General features: G+C 37.9%; 2 protein-coding genes across 2 annotated transcripts; both read right to left on the reverse strand.

Annotated features, from left to right (window-relative positions):
* Positions 1-4893: 4893 nt before the first annotated feature.
* LOC140943551 (transmembrane protein 272-like) lies at positions 4894-8213 on the reverse strand. The gene is made up of 4 exons (XM_073392642.1): positions 8172-8213; positions 7453-7567; positions 7224-7289; positions 4894-5886 (listed from the first exon to the last, which is right to left on the reverse strand). The coding sequence occupies exons 2-4, from the start codon at positions 7490-7492 to the stop codon at positions 5477-5479; spliced, it is 516 nt and encodes a 171-aa protein (XP_073248743.1). The 5' UTR covers positions 7493-7567; positions 8172-8213; the 3' UTR covers positions 4894-5476.
* A 5231-nt stretch (positions 8214-13444) lies between these two features.
* LOC140943557 (uncharacterized) lies at positions 13445-15482 on the reverse strand. Its single transcript, XM_073392658.1, has 3 exons — positions 15457-15482; positions 14827-15027; positions 13445-14061 (listed from the first exon to the last, which is right to left on the reverse strand). The coding sequence occupies exons 2-3, from the start codon at positions 15022-15024 to the stop codon at positions 13891-13893; spliced, it is 369 nt and encodes a 122-aa protein (XP_073248759.1). The 5' UTR covers positions 15025-15027; positions 15457-15482; the 3' UTR covers positions 13445-13890.
* Between the last annotated feature and the right edge of the window lie 9036 nt (positions 15483-24518).

The following is a 24518-nucleotide window of genomic DNA, read 5'->3' on the forward strand; positions in this document are numbered from 1 at the left end:
TCTTTATTCCCAGGTGGTAATTTCCGTGCGAATTTGCTGGCCAAGTCTTAAAAGCTTGAATCAATTACCAAATACAAGGGTCTTCATTGCAGCTGAAAAATGGATGGTTAGAAGTACTGGAGTTGGTGGCGTTATTCCTCTTCAAAACAGGAACCTGCGATGCTAAAAACTCTTGACATTTTTGCGTAGACGCTATATTTTGCTTTGTTAAGATTTGTTTCGAAAAGAGAGGGACAAATACAACTTAAGTTTGATGAATAAAAGTTCTTTAATATTACCGCGCACTCAGCATAAAGTTGTTCTTCTAAAAGTGCTAACTATGTTCGCGTAGGTTTCTGATTACTCTGTTCCTTGCAATAAAGCTTTAGGTGGGAATATCCTTTCAGATAGGAGATAGACATGTCGGCACTCTACCTCTATTCGTGCGTCAACTTTCACAAAATTAAATGTGTTAGCGTAGAATTTTAAGGTTAAATTTGACCAGCATTTTGTGCAGCGTGTTCTACGGTCACGATTGCCTTCTAACTTGCAGATGTAAACCTAGAGAGCTCTGAGGCTTATTTGCTCAAGTAAACGAAACATCTGTCGTGGGATATCGAAGTTATTTGCATTTTTAGTAAAAATGCGGTTTTAAATATATGCCGATATCTCAAAGGCTTTTATATCTACAAGAAAACAAATAACATTTTCTTAAAGTTCCATCATTATTAATTTGGTATATGCCAGAAATCATAGAAATCGGTTGAATCTTTAATTCTAAAAAACGCAAATCAAAAACATAACCAAAACGCATATAAATAGGTTCGGGCCACCTTTAAAATTTCCGTGGTCATTTTGAGTGCGTTTGCACATTTTTCGGAATTTATCCTGGATTATTGCTTAATGGCACTGCGTGAAAAAAAAAAAAAAAGACAAATTGCAACACATTTTGCCGAAAACGACTGGAAACCTGCACGATCTACATTAAAAAAGGAAGATATTACCGAACCAGTCCTGTGCATGGTAACATTTTGAATTTTCATTCTAGATAATACCACTTTTTAAGCACTACATCAAATGTGGAAAAAAACACTGGTTAAAAGGCTATTTTTTACCAGAAATTGGCCATTTTACAATTTCACATTTGGCTTTAGGACGTGTTAAATATTAAAAAATAAATAAAATAATAAAGAAATAAAAAGGATAGACGTATTTTAAGAGTTTAGATCGATGGTACTCTATACTACCCTACTGACCTGGAGATAAGGAGGGCTGACTCGAGCATCTCTCAGGCTTCGATGTCTTCACTATGAAGCCCACGCTCACTGCTGCAGTCAAAAGAATTATCACAAGAAGCAAAGCCATCAGATACATCATACGACGAAACTTGAAGTTCATTTGCTGTTGCATTGTCTGCGTTACGACATTTAGTGAGTCAAGCACTGCATCCCATCTTTCAAGTCTCAATGATGCTTGCTCTGCTCCTTGGATAATGACGCTGTTGCTATTTGCTGTAACTTCACTATAGACAGGCCCACCAACATCTTGCACGGGTCTTTCTTTCGTGGCGTTTTCGTTATCGTTTTTTTGTCCTGTGGTCGTTCTCATTAATACTGGTTTTGGGTTTTCGCCTGCACTTCCTTCAGAACCTGCATTCACGAACGCGCCATCTAAGTTGGTCAGCTCGAAATGTTCCTCTTGCGTCTCCCCCGGACGTTGCATTCTGTTCAAGTTTGTCTTTGATAAATTTGAATGTGTTGGTGTACCCTGCGAACAGAGTCTCCTTCGATCTTCCTCGATAAGTCAAGTAGAGGAAGGAACCTCTGCCGACATCCTTGACAATTCATATTGAGCATGCTCAAATTTTTCTGTGACGTCAATCAAACCGTTACTGTGGCATCCACTGTGTTTGTCAGCAAATGTAAATGTTAGCGGGAACGAACCAGTTCGTTTTCACCCTTCCGTATCTGTGTTTCCTCTGTATTTGGAAGCTCTATAGGAACAATTTCATCTTTGGAATCTAAACTTGCCACGTTTCAGTGTAAAGAAGTTAAAAAAAAAACTTAGAACTAAGAAAGTTATTTTGGGCAGTGTGCTCAACAAGACTCCTGTGTACTACCTAAATACAATCAAAAGTTTTTGAACGAAACAGAGGGGCAGGATATAATGAAAGCCTTGTGCAGGGTGACTGTTATGTTGTAGGTTAATTCCATACTTGTACGCAACATAATAATGGGTCGTTGACTTGATCGTACAATGTTTAATCGTTCCTTATGTATTTACGTAAACTTATCTATTGCACAAATCGTTCTCTGCTTTACATAAAGACTGAATTTCAAGTAGATGACTGAAACCTAATAATATTTGTTCAAAGGAAAGAAGAGCATATTAGTTATTCATTTAAATTCCAGTTGAGGTTCAAAGTCATGCATACCTAATGTTCATCTTCCCGAACCAGGACCGAATGTTGACCGACGACCGCCGTTACAGCGAGGATTAATGAATTTCCAACTTCAAAAGCACCAGTTGTTTAACAAATCTCTTAAAAACTGGTCCCTCGGGAAACAGTTGTTTCCCTAGGCGGATTGAGATTCGCTGCTAGCTGTTTCAGTCGGGACCAGTCATTTTAAAAGTGTTTAACATTAAAGTAAATTCTTCGAACCTCATCTGACGAACCGACGGTTTTATATATCTCTTCAGAAGAACTAATAATCACAATTCTTCCAGTCTATTACACTATACAATTGATATCTAAATTCAAAATCACACATACCGCATGTTTATCATCCCGAACCATGACTACAGCATCTGCCGAGTCTCCAGCTGTTTGTGCTGCTTCCTTCTTTTTTTGTACTGACATAGAGTTAAATTGCCAGCACCAGGCCTTCCAGGTGGGCCTTGGGAGCCATTTATACCCGTGGACCCTATTGCTCCTTGAAGTCCTTGTTGTCCTTGTGGTCCAGGAGGGTCCATCGGTCCTTGTGTTCCATTGTAGCCCCTGGGTCCCGGAGGTCCTGCTGGCCCCGATGGGCCCGGAGGTCCGGGCTCACCTTTCAATCCGTCGTTGTCTGAGCGCTTGGATGGATCTGTACCATTACTAATTCCAAACTTAAATTAAAGCAAGATAGGAGTTAATTACCATTGTCAAAAAACAAACAAACAAACAAAGAAACAAAACGAAAATTGTTGTTGTATTTTTGTTGATGGAACACGCTTTTTTAGCTTTTCGCGCTGGAACATTTCCGAGATCAATTTCGGTCTTTCTAAAATAGCCTAAAACGACCTTTTAGAAGTGGATAATTCGTCTGGATCCCGGGGGGGGGGGGGGGGTACTGCCATATATGGGCTTTTTAGGTATGTGCCGCTGTGAAGGGTATGGTTTTCAATCGATTTCAAGCAGTTTACTCTAGGAAAGGGTATATAAATCAGAGCGTTTGGGTCTAGAGTAGGGTATCATTTTTCAGGAAACTGATCAGTTGGTTGAAGATTTTATCTAGACTAGGTAAACAGCTACTCTAGCATAGGGGGATTTTGGGAGTTTACTCTAGTATAGGGTAGCAAAATTCAGCTGAACTAGCTCTGGTATAGGTTAAGGGTTCCAGGGTCCCAGCGGCACATCCCCACCCAGAACTAGAAGAATTAGAAGTGGATAAGTGGATAATTCGTCTGGATACACGGGTGAGCCCTCTGTTTGCTCGTTTTCATACACAGTACTAACTAAAAAGCCGATAGAAAAGAAAATAAGTTTGTTTCGAACATGTTTAGGATCTAAGGTACTAAACACGTTTGGAAACTAAACACCGACTGGAAAAAAGGCGCTTAGATGCAGTTTATAGTGTTTTGTCTTTTAAGATAGACTTGCTCGCCATTTTTACATTTTACTTGTGACGTTACCTTAGCAATTGTACTGTTTTGCCTCTTGAGTTCACTTCTGACATCGTCAAGTTGACGACGAGTACTATTAAGCGCGTCTTTTAGTTCTCTAATCTCTCGTCCGTTGATGTACACAGCTCCCAGGCATCTGCTAAATCCAGAATCTGATGGAGCTTACATGAAGAGAAAGTCATTTTGAATTAAGATTATTTTCCAGAAAGATTTTATTTCTTGTACACATTAATTTTGTACCACCCTTTAACTATAATCCGTCTAACCATTTATTGTTAACTAAATAGTGTAAGAAATCTACTAAGAAGAGACTACAGGCGTGCAAGAGCTCAAATTGCGTTTTTATCCTAACGGACCACGACTCCCTCGAACTTAGGCATTTGTTCAAGGCTGTTTTTCTCTAGTGTTTCGACATGTTTCATCTATTGACCTTGCCGAGAGTTAAAATCAACCCCTTGCGCGTGATGCTTCACTTTCATTTTCTTTTCCTGGCGGAACTCTTTGCTTACGCTGCAAATACAGGCACAAGCACATGCACGTATAAGTTAGCCTTCGAAATAATTATGTGCAAATGAAATTTTACACCAATTAAAAATTTCAAGGTTAAGCTGTAAAAGTAATTGAAATCAGATTTCCTATGGTTCTCTTTCGTTTCTGAATCCACCAATTAAAAAAAAAAAAAAAACACTTAAGTGAAATGAAGTATGCTCAGTGAATTATCACACGTTCCGCAGTCCGGACTCTAGGTAAGTACGGTTATCAGTCGAGCCGAAGGCCGCTGTTGATAACACTTACCCAGAAGAATATAAGGACAAACAGAATCGCATGCAACACAGTTTGACATTACTCTTCTGGAAATCATGCATTGTGCGCGCAACCTACAAATAAGTCACCAATCTGCTAGCCCATAACTGTCGGCTAATCTGTAGGTTTCGCTGATTTCCAAAATTAACTGTAGACTCATCCATAAGCTAAATGAGTTCGAGTCACGACTTTACCACTCGTTTCGCCAACTAGGGCGCATGCGCGTGACCAGTCTGACAAAACCGAAAGTTGCAAAATAGTTTCTTTTATATCCTTCTAATTCAGCGATGGGTCTTCAGTGCATAGTTTGTAAACTATAATTCAATTGTATCAAAATGTTTATTGTATTGTCAAGTTTTTCTATCTAAATTTTTACAATTTTTTTTTTTTAATTTTACCTTTATTGCAAAACATTCATCGGGTCCTGCCCCATACCATAACATTGTAGCCTAAGCTAAGCTGTCATAAGTTCAGTTTATTGCAATCTGAAACGTAAAGATGCGTGTCATGAACCACACGGGAGGACGCACAGCGTAGATGAGGTGGCCAAGTGAGTTACAGTTGCCCGCTTGAGACAACATGCTATGTTGAGCGACAGCAAGATTGTGGCTTTTTGCATTCTTCGCAAACGAATCAAAATTATTGCTAGTATCATTATTACTATCGTGGTGAAGTTTTGATAGAAAGTCCAGCTCTCATCCACCAATCAGAGATATACGATTTTCCCTAATTAGTACATATGGCTAAATACTAGTTGTCATAAAGTTAAAAAAAAATAAAAACATAGAAAGATCTATTCGTTTGTATTTTACGCCAGACTCTGGCTACAAGCTGCTACCGTCAGACCCATACAACATGTACAATATGTACAACATGTAAAACATTTCACGATTCCAAGTACGACGCCAAACAAGATATAATACGAATTAGTAACCCAGAATGCAAATAGATACAGCGTTTTGCTGCAGAAATCTGGGCTGCTAGGGTCAGTGTAGTTAGGCTCGTAGATACTATAAATCCACACATTTCCAGCAATGAACCAAGCAAAATGGAAGAGTTGAATGAGACCGCTGAACGGATTCAGGGTCTGCTTGTCATCTCCACTTTGGTATATCAATGCGCTTGAGCAGCAACTATAGAAGAGTCCAGCCGATGCAGCCAGTATTAAGTAAATTGGGATCATGTCTTCCACAGGGCACTCATCTTTGTATCTTGCACCTGAAAAGAAAGAACACGATCGTTTGGCGAATTTCAAAGGGATGTTGTTGCTGTCTTATCAAAGTATGAACTTCAATGTAAGAACATTTCTTTTCATCTTTCATTCGGATACAAAATGTTTAACTTTCCCCAAGACGAGACACATACTAAGGCGCTTGGGAAAGAAACAAAAAAAGTAACGGTTGCGTGGCATTTTTCTTCCTTCTTTCCCTTGATGCACTTGGACTCACTAAATCCTTCCCATTAATCATAGCACGAATACAGGAAAGCGACTGGAGACTGGATACGAAACCGTTCAAATGACACCTTGATCCACCTTGTTCATCCTAATTCACATAAAATCTAACTAAACTGCTGCTGTAACTAAACTCAGTGTTGGAATATGATGGTCTGGTCCCAGTTTAAACGGGAACAGTGTTCAAACTATGAATAGCGCTATTCGCGGATAAATCTCTATCATGCTCCAGCGGAGAAGTGTTGGGAAAACCAATTGCGTTGTCCACTGGATAGAAATTTATCCCGTGAATAACATTATCCACCTTTTTAAAAACTGGGACCTGAAAGAAAGGTGTGCGGTAATCATCATAGGAGTTTATCTGTTAGATCGTGGCAGGCCCGTAGCAAGCATAAAATGACTGGGGGGGCTGAGCGAGTGGCCCACATTAACTCCCCCCCCCCACTTCGCTCCCTCCGTTAAAGCATACTTCTTGGTACATGTCAGATCACTACATTTGTCTACAATACCTTTTGTTCTTGTCTCTAATTTTCCGTTTGTGTTGACTTTGACGAAATAAAGAACTTGTTTGGGATATCGTTCACGGAAAATTTGCCAAACAATTGCTTTCGGTTTTCTTTCTCCCCAACGTTGTCATTGGCTACATCTACAAGGGTCAGAGCATCATTCTGTTCTGTCCTTATGAACATGCAATATCATGAGGTCGTTTAGGTGGGATTGTCATTGGTGCATTTCGATCCATTTTGCTTCTGACTATTTTGATGCTTAATAAGCAGATATTTTAAAGCCGTTAATTGTTTTTGGCAGAGCAAAATACGATTTCGTTCATTTGCACAATTCCAAATTGCACAGAAGAACAACAGTGCATAATCTTAATATGATCGACAATACTTTGAAACTTTAGCTTCCATTGACAGCTGTCCATTTTAGTAAAAAAATTCCACTTTTGTAGCAGAATTTAATTCAAGTATGAAAATTTCTGGGGGGGCTCGAGCCCCCCTCTGCCCCTCCTCCTGCTATGGGCCTGCACTGTGGGCGACAACAATAGCAAACAATGATAATGGACTATCCTTTACACGTAGTTGGAAGTGGATGAACTTACCCATAACTATCATGGCTATCTGAAGCGGAAACATGGCCACACAGAAAAGAAAATAAGCAGTCCCCACTATAAAAAAAGAAAAGCACCATGCATTTCTTTAACATGAAAATAAAATGCTCGGGGAGTAGGATTCTATGGAACTTTGTGGGAAATTACCATGCCCGTTACACTTGAAGAGATTTCTGGGCCAAATCATGAAAATTAGAACATCCAATGAATTAAAACTTACGTGACTTCAAAAAACCCCAAGGTGCTTTAGCAAAGTCCATCTCTGACTATTAGTTTATTTAGATATAGCCTTTTCTTGAATATTCTTCGACAATTGTATCCGGAGCTGGTCAGGTCTATCAAGTAAATGATGTAAGTGAATTTTAAAAGTAATATTTAACAACCTAAGAGGCTTTAAAAAGTTTTTTTACAACAAATTATTCAATAGAGACGTAAACATTTTGTTATACTTGTGCTTTGTTTCTTAAAATCTTCATTCTTATTATAGGCTGCCATTAGACAATTTGCCTCCTGACAGGAATTTTTTTCCTTAGCTACGCGGGCTCTTATTGGTCACTTTGAGGTCACATGACATCTAACAAGATAGCTGTTTCCCGCCAAATGTTTCCGCGGGCAACATTACAAAGTCTATCAGCTTAGAGAGTAAAAGTGCAATGTTTAATTCGAATATTGATCGCTTGGTATTCAGATTTTCTTTCATAAAATGGTACACGTCACTTGAAGACTGGTTCCTTGAGAAACTAGATAGTTATTTTTCCTTCTGCTCTGCCTCGGGAAACATCGAGGCCCTCGGTGAAACAAAATTAGTTATTTCCTCTATGCCAGTCAATAGGTGTTTTAAATCATTTTGCTAGTTATACTAAAAAAAAAACACAATAAAAACTAGCAACATACTAAATGACCTTTTATGAATGCAATACATCACTTTACACCACTTACCCTGCCCGATCAGCAAATGTTTCCCGTTGTCTTTGGCTTTTTGTTTTTAAATAACGCAGTATTTTTGTTTTAAGTAACTATAGTTAAGGTAGAAGGATATATAAATATACCTGAAAGTGAAAACCTGAAAGAAAATGAACCTCATGTCTTTCGTTTTTACTGCAGATGAGGTCAACTTGTATTCACGGGTGCAATGCAGACGTCAGGTGTGACTAAAGAGGCGCGGTGACTCAGCTAATTTGGCATCGCAGAGTTCGAGAATATGGCAGACGACTTCACACGTAATGCGGGCATAAACTGATAAAAATACCATTCAACGAATGATAACTTCTCAGTAATGAACAATTTTATCTCAGTGCTAGAATCTACCTTCCTTCATATCCTGAATGAGGCAAATGTTTTGAGGACAGCCACGGATGGGCATGTTTTGAACTTGGAAATACATTAAATGATTAATAAATTAGCCACCCCCTCGCGATCTCACGTAATTCTTCATTGGGTTCATACTCGTAATCAGCACCATCCAATAATTCCAGAGTAAGGAAAAAGGGATGTAAGAGGTCTTCTTCGACCCTCAATCGAGAACATGCTTTCTAGGCCCTGAATTGTATTAACAAGACGGCCATATTTCATCTCATTCATCAATTAATAAACGAAATATTTACTTCAACATCACTCGTTTCGGTTCTAGCTGTGTTTTTACTTCGAAGCATAACCTGCCAGTTCACACAACCCACGCAACCAAAGATCTATTTATACCATTCATGACCAATGTGTCTCGTAAGCTTTAAATTAATTTTAGTCAAAATATCGACTTGAACACAATATGCGGCTATCACAAAAAGTTTAATATGACCGCATAAAACATTTTAAAAATATTTTTTAGAAACATTGATAATTGTGAAGGTACGCTCTAGTTATATTAAGTAATATGCTTAAAATATCGCTTAGTTTTATAGTTTTTTCCCGAAAAAATTCTGATCCTGGAAAACATCGACATTGTCCATTGCAGTTTCGGGTCATAAACGAAAATTGCGGGCAAATTATTAAATGAACGCAGGAAAAAGCTATACCGTCATTCCAATACATAGAGGATATTGCATGAATTTTATTTTCGAGTCAGTGAAAAGAATATTTTATGAACGAGAGCAGAGAGTTAGTAAAAGATTGTTTTTAACCACGAGAGAATAAAATTCATATCTTTAAACCACAGTGTAATTTTCTTTTTATTACATAGACAAGGGTGTTTACCATTTTATTTCTCACTCCCAGCACAAACTTTATCGCGAACTAGGCGCTGTAGTTCCGCGGCAGGAATTTCTCTCCTTTCGTTTTCACTTTTATGGAACTTCTTGAATAGTTTTAAGTCATACAAAGTTTTCCTCTTCGTATTATCATTCTCCTGCCGCTTTAAGATTTTATGTCAGCTTCAGATAACATCACGAATTCATCGCTCACCATTTGTCTCATGGCGTTTGGCAAAGTGTGTACAAATAACAGTTTGAGCGGGAAATGACGTCATTGATACTGGTGAGGGTATGGAAAATATGCTGCTCAAGACCCGGATGTAGTTTCGTATGAACTTTATGGTTTTTTTTATTTTCCACTAAAACGTTCTTGTCTATATGATAAAAAAAAATAATACTAATAATTCGGTTACCCAAGAAAACACGTAAGCCTTTTTTTTCGTATATTTCAGATTGAAAATATTTAAAACCGTAATACCATGAGGAAATAACGTCTCAGAGCCTGAGTAGAGGGCGTCCAGAAAGTGGGGGGATACTGAGGGGCAAGAGAAAATGCTAGGGGGGAGGGAAAGGAACACCTGCGTATGCCGCAAAGTCATCCTTAGGTCCTGTTGTAAGCTCAGCTACTGAGTGTCAAAACGGCTATTGGTTAGAATTTTTTTTATTGTGTCGATCACAGACTTCTTCATAGTAAACAAAATGGTAAAAATGCAAGTTCTAAAAATATCCGTTTGTTCCCCGCTTTCTCTCATGCTCGCTCTTCATGATCTTATATGGTCATAAAATTCTCGTGGGTAGAGTTTTTTTTAAAGCAAACTGATGTCACCCAATAATTTGTCTAATTTCTCTACAATGGTCACGAAACAATTTTATTTTCAAATATTATAGCTTATTGATATTATAGCTTATTAATATGTAATAAAAATGTATCAATAACATGGAAACCAACTGTTAAGAACAAATAAATGTTAACAATACAAATCGATATTTCAAGGTGACTGTTCGTAGACGTAAACTTCCAAATTTGGTCAAGATTAGTGCTTTTTCAAAAATTGGTCGCGGGGAAATTTAATGTTCAAGGAAACAAAAAGAATTTTGAAAGATTGACAATAAAAAATATGTTCATGGGAATTTAGGAAAAATTATTTAAGTCAGTAAGAAACAACGTGATGATGTGAATGGACGATAACTCAAAGTAATGCACCATGGCCTGATGGCGATCTATATTTGACCCAACATCCGTTAGGTTTTGTTCTTTCAACTTGACGGTTAAAAATGATTGTTAATAATGCAATTTTGATGTGATTATTGCTGGTCTCAGCTAAGTCTTTACTTGCAGTCGGGGAAAATCTAGTAACACACACAATACTGTTAGCGGGCTATTAGTCAACAGTCTGGCAACTACTCCATGCCAATATACTTCGGTTCGTATGACAACCAGGACTGGACTAATTAACAAAGAGTCGTGCATGCCTCCTTTACAGGTCTTTACAGTGGCAACTTTATGTAAGTATATTTGTTCCCAGTAAACTAAACATTTGCGACATCCTTTCTCATAATATAGCCCCAGTTAGTACTTAACTTATAATGGGGCATATCCAGTAGTGTATGACGCACTCCATGTACCTTGAACCAATACCAAACACTCTCGATTTTCCTCTACAAATACATCTGTATATAGGCATATTTGTTCCTGGCACAGCGTCCCTCATAATGTACTCTGCTCCGTTTACTGTTGAACATGTTGCGGCCATAATTTTCCATCCCTGAAAGAGAGTCAGCACTTAAGAGGCTATGAAAGTAAGCGAAATGCAACAACAACGACAACGACAACGACAACAACTTTATTAAAAGCGATTAACTGGATATTAAACATCACACACTACCTACATTAAGCTAAAGCTATTCGAGGCAGGCAGTGTGCTCAACAAGACTCCTATGTAAAGTTTTTGAACGAAACAGAGTGGCAGGATATAATGAAAGCCTTGTACAGGGTGACTGTTATGTTGTAGGTTAATTCCATACTTGTACGCAACATAATAATGGGTCGATGGCTTGACCGTACAATGTTTAATCGTTCCTTATATATTTAATAACGTAAACTTATCTATTGCACAAATCGTTCTCTGCTTTGCATAAAGACTGAATTTCAAGTAGCTGACTGAAACCTAATAACATTTGTTCAAAGGAAATAAGAGCATATTATTCTTTTAAATTCCAGTTGAGGTTCAAAGCCATGCATACCTAATGTTCATCTTCCCGAACCAGGACCGAATGTTGACCGACGACCGCCGTTACAGCGAGGATTAATGAATTTCCAACTTCAAAATTACCAGTTGTATTAATAACAAGTCACTTAAAAACAGGTCCCAGTCGGGAAACAGTTGTTTCCTTGTTTCCCTCGGCGGAATGAGATTCTGGGGAAACAAAATTAGCTGTTTCCGACGAGACCAGTCATTTTAAAAGTGTTTAATATTAAAGTAAATTCTTCGAACCTCATTTGACAAACAAAAGTTTTACATATCTCTTCACGTCAGAAGAACTAATACAGGGTGTCCCAAAGTTCGTTCCTCTAATTTCATGCACTATAATTTCTGGTCAAAAATTTATTTTTACATGAAATTTCCGGAAGATGTATATCTCTCTATCGAGAACATGTATTCAGAATTTCAGTAACTGGCATACCCTTTTTGTTGTTGTTGTTTTTTATCACATTCTGTAGCCGTTGCTGCATGAAGTGGGATACAGCGTGTAGACCCACAGATGACCCACTTTGAGCTTTTTTATCACCTGGTGCGCAGGAGCCAGGTAGCTGAAAAAAATATATTTTGGGCATTCATCGAGAAAAGATAATCATCCCAGCCCCCTTCCACAACAAGGCTAGTAGTAATGCTTCAGCAAAGATAAGCTCCGTTGGTGCGTTCCCTTAATTAATAGGCATATGGTCGAGTCTGACGTCACTCATTGTTATTACCTAGGGAAAAAAATGCGTTCCTTCACATTAATTAAGTGCCTAGTCACTGCCTTCCCGCATATTAATTATGTGGCTAGTCAGTGTCAGCATATAACATTTGTAAGGGTACAATTTTTGAGGAAATAAATAAAGGCACAGCATGGGTTCTAGGTTCAGAAAAATACATCAAACGAAGGACTCGTTTTTGAAGCACGAGAATTTTTTGTAAATGGGTTTTGGCAGCTTGACCCCAAGCCGCCAAACCATATGTCAGATAAGGCAATATCAATGATTGATAAATATTTAAAAGGGTTGTACGTGGGACGAAGTGCCTAAGACGGGCAACAACACCAACAGTTCTGCTTATTTTTAATGCAACATTATTAATAGATCGTTTTCACTGTCACGCAACAAAAAAATAAATTGGAAACCGTCCAGTGGAAGAAGCCGAGAAAATGACATGTTACAGAAGACTAATATATAAACAATTTGTCCAAGTCTCAGGTCTTTGTGGCCCACAGTTTCTGAGTTATTTGCCGAAACGTTTCACGCACCCTTGAAGAGCTTTGTATGGAGACGCCATATTGGTGTACCGTTTTGGTCCACCAATATGGCCGCCGGAAATCAACAAAACATCTGGAGTTCACTTTTTCTATAAAAGCTCTTTCTTTTCACTCGAGAACCAGCCTACGTGCGCATAAACATATCTTGTAATACTTGAAATGGTTATACTGCTGAAAATCAAGAGGAGAGACTTTTTTCAACGAGACAGCATTCCTGTTTTGGTGTCACGCACTGTGAAAACTCGGAAGTTCGTATTGCTGTATTTTCGAAATGAAACATGCTACGGGAATGGAAACTTGAACAAAGATTTATTTTTTGTTTATCTTCAACCTAGTCTAAATAAGAATTCGTAAAACCTCGCTGTTTTGACTTAACAGTTTGATGACGTCACTGTGAAAACCATCTATTTGAAATTTCCAGCTTAAATTGCTGTCCAATAGGACACCAATTTTCTCTAAGACGAACTCCTTTGGGAACGGCACTGTGTCCGTCATAGAGAGATGTCCGCGATTCAACTCAAAGAAGTAAAGAAAGGCAGGAACAAACCCTAAGGGTCGATTAAATAAACAAAGTCTCACTTAGGCCGCGGTTTAACAAATCTTTGGACCTCTACATCTCTTCCTTAGTTGGTTGTTTCAAGAGGACAAGTGCCTTTCTAGTCTATGCTTTATGTTTTAATAAAACTGCTCACGATAAACGGTGTTTCGATAAGAGCGTTCGGGCAAAATGAAAATGGCTTAGACGTGGTTTTGTCGTTAAACACTGGCTAAACTCCATTTAAATAACCGACCCTAAGTGTCCGTTTAAGTGAGGTGTCCATCTTAAAGTGGTGTCCGTTTAGAGAGAGTTGACTGTAGTTAGAAAATCTGAACTCGACTTTTTATCGTTCATTATCTTGGCTAGTTTTTTGATTCTCAGATCGTTTGGGCAGCACCCTGTTTTAGTTCTTCCTAATTCACACTGGGCATTCCGAGTAGTGAATGTACCAATGGGCTCCACTAGTAGTAACATTTTTACAGTTGCACTGGTATTCTCTGAGGCCATCTGAATTGGCGGTGCTTGTGAGCTCCACAACCTTAACGGATGCATCATTTGTTTTACAGTTCACACCAAGGAATTTCTGACCCTGCCAAGGAACAAGATGATACTGGTTAAATCGAGTCCCTTTACGAATGCGGTATTTCTCTCTCTGGGTGACGATCATACGCTAGCAGGAAAAGACGTAAGGAGGGTGGTCACCATCGAAAGTCATCCTGTACTCAAGGAAAATAAATTATAGTGAAGGTATATTAAGACTGAGTTGACAGTTGTCTTCTTTTGTTTGCATGTAGCTATTTTGCACTAGTTGTTATTATCTGTTTCACGGGTCAAGTAAAATCACTCTAAAGAACAAGGTATCTCTGAAAAAGTCAGTCTGAGTTTTACTTGAAGGCTTTGCCCAACCTATGACTTTCTAGAAACTCTACCACTGAGCTACAGGCGAGTTGACATGATGAATCAAGTAATAAAACCAGTGGTTAATGTGGCAAACATCCTGCCTTTCGTTAGGACGTACGGACCAGGAATTTGAACAGATGGCATATTTGCGATGATATAATCGTGATGATGAATTTTAAGGCTGGCGAATTCTTGAGACGAGGATGATGTTTTCTTTTTTTCGGTCAGTAACACAGGTGTCTTGGAAAAAAGGAAATCCGAGTCCTTCAAGGACGCCTCGAACATATGTCTTGCTGGTTACTAGACTAGATGTTTATCAGATGAATCTTGCAAGTCTAATGCCCACAAGTCTCCTAGATCTTTGTGGTCGAGCATTCCTTTGGTTTCAGTTACGGGCACCACCAACGCAAGTTAATCTAAAGATCGTTTCCGACATAAACATTTAGGTTCGTACCTTCTTTTCAGTTGCGTTGACCACTTCCCGAGAAGACGAAGAACTTCTTAGTTGCTTGTAAGAACAAAATGACAGATTCCCTGCTCCAGGAGACCCTGGTGGCCCTGCGATACCAGGAGGTCCTTGGGTACCGTTGTATCCCGGAGTCCCACGAGGTCCGGCAGGCCCGCTGGGGCCTGGTGCTCTACTTGTGTTCATTAACTAAAACGAGGAAATCAATTAAGGCCTCGTTCACACGTATCCAGATAAAATTGAAAACAGCTGCTACAGCACAGCAGATCTTGATCACGAACATGCAAAATATTTAGAGAAGTGTTTGGAGTGGTACCTTGCCTGGGCGGGAATCAATAACCAGCTCTTAGAGCGTGCCAGCTACGTTCGTCTGGTTTTAAAGCACGTGGTATATCCAGAAAAGGTGGATTAAGTCTTTAAGGAAACGGAAACTTCAACCAAAAAAGAAGCTACACACCTCGCATAAGGAGGGAAGATTTCCTGCATGACGCGTCACTGCACAAGGGCTAATTGATGATGATCACTGATGGTGAGTTTAGTACTTAGGTGAGTTTAATGAAAGTAGTGAAAGTAGTAAAATTTTTTAACAATAAAGCCTTGCGTGTAACTATCATTTACCTTTTGATGTAACTGGACAATGTCTTGTATGTTGACTTCCGTCATTTGGTAAAGCAGCGTTATATTTTCCTAGAACAACAATTAAAAAAATGCTTTTCAATATTTCACGCTTCTTTTTATTGCTTTGTCAGCGTGCATACCAATATTATTGCTCCATTATTTTTTTTTTCGCGTAAGATTTCCATGTAGTAAAATATCGCTGATGTAGTAACAACGCTACATTGTATAAAAAATGCCCTTTGCTAGCTAGTCATTCACGTGGTACAAAACCTCCATTGCCTAGTTTCAAATCAAGAGGGGCTGGGTACGAGTCGGTTTATTATGGCATAAACATCACGAGACCCATATAGTAAGAAAAAACACATCGAGGTTATGAAAAATCTGGAGTTTGGTGTCGATCGGGCCAATATTGAACAAGATACAGCTTTTTAGAATCTTGATTTATGGATTGACGGACTCATCGTCCGGACGTCTATATATCTTGTTCAATAGAGGCCCAATAAACACCAAACGTGAGAATGTTGCCAATTTCAATGTGCTCTTTCTGACTATTTGGGACTCGTGTTGTTTATCCCATAATAAACCCACTCATACCCAGCCCATCTCGATCTGAAACTAGGAAATGCTGGAGGGCATGCAACAGACGTACTAGGAGAAGACAAACAAAGGGCTCATATCATATAAAATGAAAATTTCCTTTGTTTGTCTTCTTCCAGTGTGTCTCCTACTCTCCAGCATGGCGGTTTTGTGCAACATAAATGACTATGGCTGGAAAGGGCCCATTAACTGGGAAATTCGTCTAGGAAGAAGGATTACTGACCGACTCAAATACAAAATACAAAAAGCCGATTTCGTGTATGGATCTGTTCATTAACGTCCATCTAGCAGGTGGATTTCTGTTTGGCAAAAACCATCTTTGGGTTTTGCATTTGATTAAGATTACCCTAGTCGAACTCACTGTAAGTTTCCTTTTGCCTGAACAATTACCTCTTGAGCAAGATTTTTCAAGTCCTGTTTCTTTACGTTCGCTTCTTGCAGGATCGCTTTTATATTTACCTAATGAAAGAAAAAGTATAGTTCTGATTCTTTTGTGGTAATGAGAGACCCCTTGTACATCCAGCGTTATAAACTACAACTCAGTAGAAGTGAATTTTGAAAAATCGTTAGGCTAACAAGTCTTCGAAAATCATAATTCCAATCCGTGTCAATATCCTTGGCTACGTGTTTCACTCCTCTAAGGACGGAGCACCATAATTTTTTTTTGAAACTGACCCCTTCATTCGCCGATCGACCAACAAGCCAACAGACATACTAACCAACGAAAAGACCAATTTAGCATCTAAATTAACAGCTAACTAACGCTAATCTGAGTCGGCTATGAAGGCAGCAAACTCAGTTTACCAATCTATCTAAATACTAATCAACCAGCTAACTAACCTACCAACCAACTTAGCTACGGAAGGGCTGACTAATTCAACAGCTAGCCATGTGTAGCCCACCAAGCAGGCAACGAACGTGCTAAACCAGTCAACTAACCAGTGAGTAAGCCAACGTTATCGTCATAAAGGTAACCTAGGCAACCACAAACCAATCACAAAACCCAGTGCTTTATCAAACAAGCAACCTGCTTATCAACTAACCCATCAACTTTCCCACCGAAAAAGGTGCCGGATTCTGATAGATTCAGTCAGCAGAATGTTTTGTTAGCGTACAATTAAAAGAAAGCAAAGCTGACTTTACAGCTACGAGATTATATTTCCTTCCGTTAATATTTCGTCTGGCACGGCCTGACTTCTTCAGGAAATGTGGCTCACTAAGAAGGCCGTTATAATTTAAAAAAGCCAAGAAAAGCTTGTCATTCCCTAAAGACGTCAGGCCGTACCTGAGGAATTATTGAAAGAAAATATTATCTCATAGCTAGCCTGTACAGTCAGCCTTGCTTATTTTTTGTTACCAGTTGTTTTGCAACTTACCTCTGAATCACTGGCGATCTGAGAAAAAGTTTTCTTTATTTCTTCCAGTTCAGCTGAAAGTTTGTTATTCACGAAGAGGATCAAAAATAGAGAAAAAGAACAAGTAATTATGCTGGTGAAATGTTAATTGAAAGCATCCCAGGATGTACCTTCCTTAATGAATGGGAATCAACAGTTGAATTAGTATAGGTAATAGCATGATTTGTAGTGATATTTGGCATAAATACCACGAGTGATATTTCAAAATTGTTATCCGTAATTTCACGAGCCGATAGGCGAGTGAAATTTGAGACAACTTTGAAATATCACGAGTGGTATTTATGCCAAACATCACATACAAATTCTGCTATTATTTGTTTATACTACGACCCGCAAAAGGTTTGTAATTTTCACATGTAGGTATTTCAAATTAAGCTGAAATACCACTGCTCTAAGCCAATCAAATTGCAGAAATTTCTCATGTAGTAGTATAATATGTAAGTATTTTAAATTTAAGAAAGAGATAAAAAATTGGGGCAAACACCTTCCAAACAAGCCTATGTCTAGTCTGGCGCAGATTGTTTTTGCGTGCGCTGGCTGAAGATAAAGTGCAAGTTTGACAGTCGGAATATTGCTTAGCCTGCAGAGCAGGCGTTTTATAACGAAAACGCGGAGGTACATTGATCGTGGCCGCCATCTTGAAAAGCAACGAAAAAGATTTTAAACCCATCTACCTCTCCTTTAAAATCACTTTTTGACTCGTCCCAACTTTCTGGTAGTATTAACGTCCAAGATGGCGGGACAACGTCATTCCTGAAAACAATTCATGGATCGCGCTCCAAAATACGCCTGCTTTGTAGGCTACCTATTGCTCGAAACGGAAATTGATATTGATAAAGTACCTGACCCTAAAAATATTATGAGACGTCAACTTTCTTCGCACTTACAAACTTGTATTCTTAGAATTTTACTTGTAAATTAGTGTCTCCCTTTGCCGACTGCGATGGCCTTAGAAAAGTTAGTAACTAAAACCGTTGATAAAATGAGTTTTCCCAGTTTCTCCCCATGTTCCTCTTGAAGAATTTAATATGTTTCTCGAGGTTATCTAAAATTAAAAATTCTATATTGTCCATCATTTTTAAAAACTATAAAACTTTCTTGATTGTGAATGTCAAAATATGAAAATTTCTATATTTGCGCATTACGCGAAATATGGAAATTTCGTTATTGTTAATGTGAAATGACGAAATTTCTATTTTCTGTATGATGTACAAAATGGAAATTGTCAAATATCAAAACTTCTGTATTCTGCTTTATGTAAAATACGGAAATTTCTATATTCTTCATAATGAATGACAAATATCAAAATACATATTCTGTATCATGTGAATTATGAAATTATTAAAAAAATTTAAAAAAATAATTGTAATTAATATAAAATATTTTTGATTATGAATGTCAAAATTTCTATATTTTACATGAGTTCAGATATGGAATTGGACAAATATCAAAATGTTTATAGTCCTCATCTTGGCATATATGTTTATTGTTAAATATTGAAAATTTATATATTCCGCAAAATCAAAAATGTGGAAATTCTTCATGATGAATGTCAAATATGGAAATTTTCATATATCCAAATTTCTTTATTCTGCAGTCTTTCAAATATACAAATTTATTGGCTATAAATGTCAGATAGCAAAATTTCTCTTTTCTGTATCATTTATAATCTGAAAATTGTCAAATATCATAAAAAGATTCTGCATCATGAACTATGTAGACATTTTTACCAATATAAATGTCAATATGAATTAAATAATTTTATATTGTGTTTCGTGTGAAATATGGAAAGTTGTTCATCATAAATGTCAAATATCAAAATTGTTTTTTCCAGTGTCATGTCAAAAATGGAAATCGTCAAATAACAAAATAAGTCAAATACGAAAATTTCTTGATTATAAAATATGGCAAATAACAAAATTTCTACATTTTGCATCAAGCCAAATAAGGAAATTGCCAAATATCGAAATTTCTATATTTTGCATTATGCCAAATATGGAAATTGTCAAATGTCAAAATTTCTAAATGCTGCACCATGGACATGGACATGGGTAGTTGACAATTTCCATATTTGACATGATACAGGTTTCACTGCAGACGACACCGCAAGTAACTGCGACAAACACCAAAAATATAGACCGACAAGGGTCTGTAATAAAATTGTACAAAAGAAATATTCTTCCAAGCTAGAATATATATATATATATATATATCAATGTTTCCTTAGTCATTCCGTGTTTTCACAAATTACAAAAGCTCAATAGTTCCCTTGTTCCATCAAAGCTTTTGTTCCCCTGGTCATGTTCCCTTCCCCCCAACCAAACCTCCGAGAGGCCCTTAATAATCAGTGGGGGTAGATTTGGTATAACAGACTAGAACAGAATGGAATCAAAAAAATGCTACGGTTTTTACATTGTTTGCATCGATCGAGGATGCTTTCCACTTATATGGGGTCAGTGAAATTTTTTTGACTGAGTGCGGTGGGTTTTGTGTTGGACCTGTATATCTGCAACGTTAGTTGTAGAAATTCCGTTATTGGACAAGTGCGCGTGCACTTGCAGGTTTCAATTTAAAAGTTTCAAAGTTTATCATCCTATTCAGCGAGAACAAACCTTCTGGGGTGCTGCGAGGAGCTGTTTTATTTCACAATAAATGATCTTTGTCTTGTTTGTGATAATTATTGAACTAAACAAAAAGTCACTGTCGATTGCTAAAAATGGCCACAGTCAGTCACCTACAAATTGTTGGGGCCACGTTGTGAATCGTGCTTTTAAGCGGAGGTCATGCACAAGCGGAGGTCGGTGTTTTTTTTGAACATCTTGCAAACCAACGGTTGTAATATAATATAGCACTACAGGACTGGGTGTAATTACGTGGCTGTAATTAAGTGTGTTTTACACTTACTTCTAATTTTCGTGGTTTCCCTACATGTTCGAGTGGTTCTTTTCTGATTAGAAGTGCAACATTTTTATAGGAAGTGCATTAACAGATAGTAAGTGTATATTATTTGAACTTTTGCCCTGCTATCGTTAACTGTCGATGACTTTTGATACATCGTGGGGTTTTATCAAAACACGGTAGTATTAAGTAACACAGTAAGTCTCAGCTTTTTTTAACACTTCAGGACACATTTTTCATATTGTCACGTTCTTCTTACTTTTGTGGCATCAAAAAATTTTAAAATAAATTAACAATAATTTATTAGGATTGAATATGTTGTAACAGATCATGCAAAAGCTTTTCAGACCCTCTGTTTGCAGTATGTTCGAAAATATCTTACGATCGGGTCATCAATCGTACAAAAAGTATGGTAGTGTAAAATTTATAAAGTTATGATGATCAGTTTTGATACTGTTTCATTTGTTGTTTTGAGTTAGCATGCACGGCAGGCGCAAAGCAGGGGCAAAAGGGGAGGGGATGAAACAGATTAAAACACAAGTCGCGCCCTATTCTTCTCTCATCATCTGGCTTTTTTCTGGAACCTAATTTACCTACACTGATTTACTGAACAAACCACTTACCTTGTAGTGAGGTAAAATCTGCTGAATCAGACTTAGGAGTGTGAAACATCACCAGTGCAGCTAGCGTTAATGTGGCAGCAGCGATCAGAATTAATACCGCAACAACAGCAACAATTATACACAACAGTCGTCCAACCACGCCCGCGTCTGAATTAGTGCGCGGATAACGTGCTGGTTTTCTTCTCGATGGCCTTAATTTTTCATGATTCCCTTCAAGGGCTAACTGCTTTATCACAGGAACTTCGCTCTCTCGCGCGATCTTTTCATAAAATCTTGTTCCCGATTCGTTCAGCAAGTCTTTGTTAATGTAAACGTTTTCATCTCCGAGGTACACAGTTGTGCCGTTCATTCTTTTAAATGTTTACGGTTCAGTTTGTAGCCTTCGTTCTCTCATGCATGACTGCTCTGGGGAAATTGACCTGCACTGAATGATCGGTTTACTGCTCTGGGCTAATAGGAACATGCCTGCAGGTATTTTACAAAGCGTCGGTCATTTGATGCAAAACTATGCAACAACTCCATTAAAAACATTGTAATACTTTTGTAAATGGGTCATCTGAGTTACAACACAATTATTGTTTGCTTGTTGTGTAGTCTAGAACAATCAATTGCTTCCCTTGAGAAGAAAGACTCAGTATATTTACTCAAATCATCCCTAGGAATTACCGCGAACAGGGTTAAAAAACAAATTTGAAAATAACTTTTTTTTTATGTGCTTGAAGAATTCAAGTTATTTTACCCGCTGATCAAGGTCCGTGCATTTGATTTTACGGGATACATTCCTAATAATAAATACTGTGGGTAATTTTTTTTGCGTTTCGCCACTTAAACACTGCGTTTTTAACCCCCGTCAAGTGGACGACGGTCGTGTGTGGACCCGGACAACCATCACTGAAGCCAGTCCGTAGAAGCTAATTAAAATTCTTTTACTTCCAGAAGTGGCCAAAGTAAAAAATTGCCGAAATTTCGAAATTTAATTTTGTGAAATACTCAAATAAACTCATGTGAAGATATTGCCAAAGAAGTTTTATTCGTATGACCACACCGCACATAGCTTGCAGCCTCAGACGACTCCACTAGAGGTCCTCGTGTAACAAGTAAATCGCACCGTTTACTGAGAACATGTGTACTTTCGTCCTTGTGGCATGTCCTCATTTATACAGATCAAATATAGGTAGAATGTAGCGAACGGATCTTGCCAGTGTACACTGCCAGCAGCACGTTAGTATTATCATGCCCACCCGCGACACAGTTAAGGACTTCTTGCAGGCTTTTACAACCGTAGCTGGTCTGCAGCTAAAATCATGGGTAATCTGGGTAATTTACTAAGAAATGATTTGGTGAGGAGCTAACCTTGCTCACTGAGTGCTTGTTAGCAGCTAGTCTTGGCCCGAAAAATAAGAATGAAGTTAAAATCTCAACACACAGGCGTAAGGTATAGTAAAACTTTATTACAATATAACTGCTGTAAGCTATAAACAGTTTTAAAAAGGAAAAGATAAAGTACTGTAGGTATTATGTGAAAACGCGAGGCAGTAACAGTAAACGAAATGGGACACATTTATACAATTGATTTTCACTAAATAATTTCTTCGAATCAAAGTACTTTTTTAAGTACCCTTGTTCATCTAAACTGCTTTGTAAGTCACGTTTTTGAAAATAAAGCGAAACAAAAAAAGAAATGGAGAATCTGGGCATTTCTTGGTGTAACGGACGACGTCAGAATTTTTTTAGGGACATTTTCTCCAATCTTACATCATTTGGGAATTTCACCAATCACAACAGCGAATGCAAATGACTGGTGAGTGAAGTCAGTCTTTGTTTGTGGGAAAATAAAAGGAGTTTTCTAAAACGCACTCGCAGAGCAGTTTAGCTATCATTGCTTTGTTTATCCTCACTTTTTTTGAAGCTGAGAAAAGTCTAAAACATAGTAATTACATCAAGTACAAAAGCGAATACAATTATTATTGTGGAGAATAGATCACTTAAAACGTTACTGTAGTATACATTTTTCACATAAATATTTTGATTTTGGTCACTGGTGGGCGACACAGTGTCCAACACGAATGTTTGTGGAGACACCTCCAGCGGGTTCTTTAAATGGCGCATGCCCGAACTGGTCTCAAGTTTTAACAAGTTACTTTTACTACTTACATCTGGTACACATTTTACTTTTTTTTCTCTTAGACGCGTTAACCTATGTAGTTAACTGTTGTCACGGTAAGCGACGAACCACAGTCGAATCAGATACGCTTGCTAAAGGAGACTGGCATCTATGGGAGTTGACATTAACCCTTTAAGCCCCAATATCCACATACAAATTCTTCAAACTGATCTCTAAACATTTTATTAAGGAATGTGTTTAGAGAGTTTGGTAAAAGATCAAGGCATTTTCTCTTTAGTGATCAGTTTATTAATTCTCATAACCTAGTCTCTTGTCAATGTATGGATATCAGCAGGAGAAACTTGATGTTGGTACTTAAAGGGTTAAAATGTTTTCGCAGAGGAGCAAGTCGAAAAAGAAACCTGATGGAGATCATTTACTCCCTCACAATCATTAAGGTTTTAAGAGCTTCTGCCTGAGAGACCGGGGCAGGTTTGGAAATAGGGGTCGGCCGATTTGGCTCAAATTTGGTACAGTTAGTTGCTATGGAGACTTATGCAATATGCCAAAGTTTCAGCTCCATTGCTCTTATTTGGGCTGAGTTCTAGATGTTACCCTTTTTGGGGTCCCCGAATGCTTTTTTTATAGCCTATTTTGGGCACTTTTCAATACTTTGATTACAATATCAGGGATATTTTAAGCCAAATATAAACTCACTTTTTATTATTTCTATCCCTAAGGGTCTTATAGCAAAACATATGGATCAAAGAAATATTTCTGTTGTCTGTGAAATAATTGTTAAGTTAATGCTCTTAAAGACATTTTTAGTGAAACTGAAAATAACCCAAATTTAAGTCGGATTTACTTGAGTGCCCACTTTTGAAATAACACAATTCCGACATGAGCAGAAAGTTTAGCCCTAGGTATGTAAAAAACAAGGAGAAAATACTAAGGTTACGGCTTTTTCACTGTGCGGCCTCGCTTTGAAGATGCTAATACAGCCACTTCCGGTCTAGTCATTTCCCCCTTATAATAAGGCTTATATAGAGCATGTTAGCCAAAACCTTTCCAATAACCTACCTAAATAATACTATATGTAGCACGTTTACTTTCTAATTCCACCTGAACGTTAAAATTGGCAAGATATGAAAATCTACTTCAGGAGAAAGTCACTTCCGGTCCAACAGTCCACATTGGAGGATTTTTATTAAAAGTGGTATTTTTATGTTCACAATGAAATCTCAAAAAGCTGTTTATGTATCTTTATGCCTATATGTTTTTCAATTTTTCATAGTCTATTGAGGAAAACAACAATTTTTTTTGTAGCGACAGCAATCAAAACTCGATCGCATGTTGAATCCCAGTTTGTTGACAAAATATATTATGAGGATGTTTTTTAAAACATCTCTACTGGCGAATATATGC

This window comes from Porites lutea, chromosome 7 (assembly GCF_958299795.1).
Source record: "Porites lutea chromosome 7, jaPorLute2.1, whole genome shotgun sequence".
Taxonomy (NCBI): Eukaryota; Metazoa; Cnidaria; class Anthozoa; order Scleractinia; family Poritidae; genus Porites; species Porites lutea.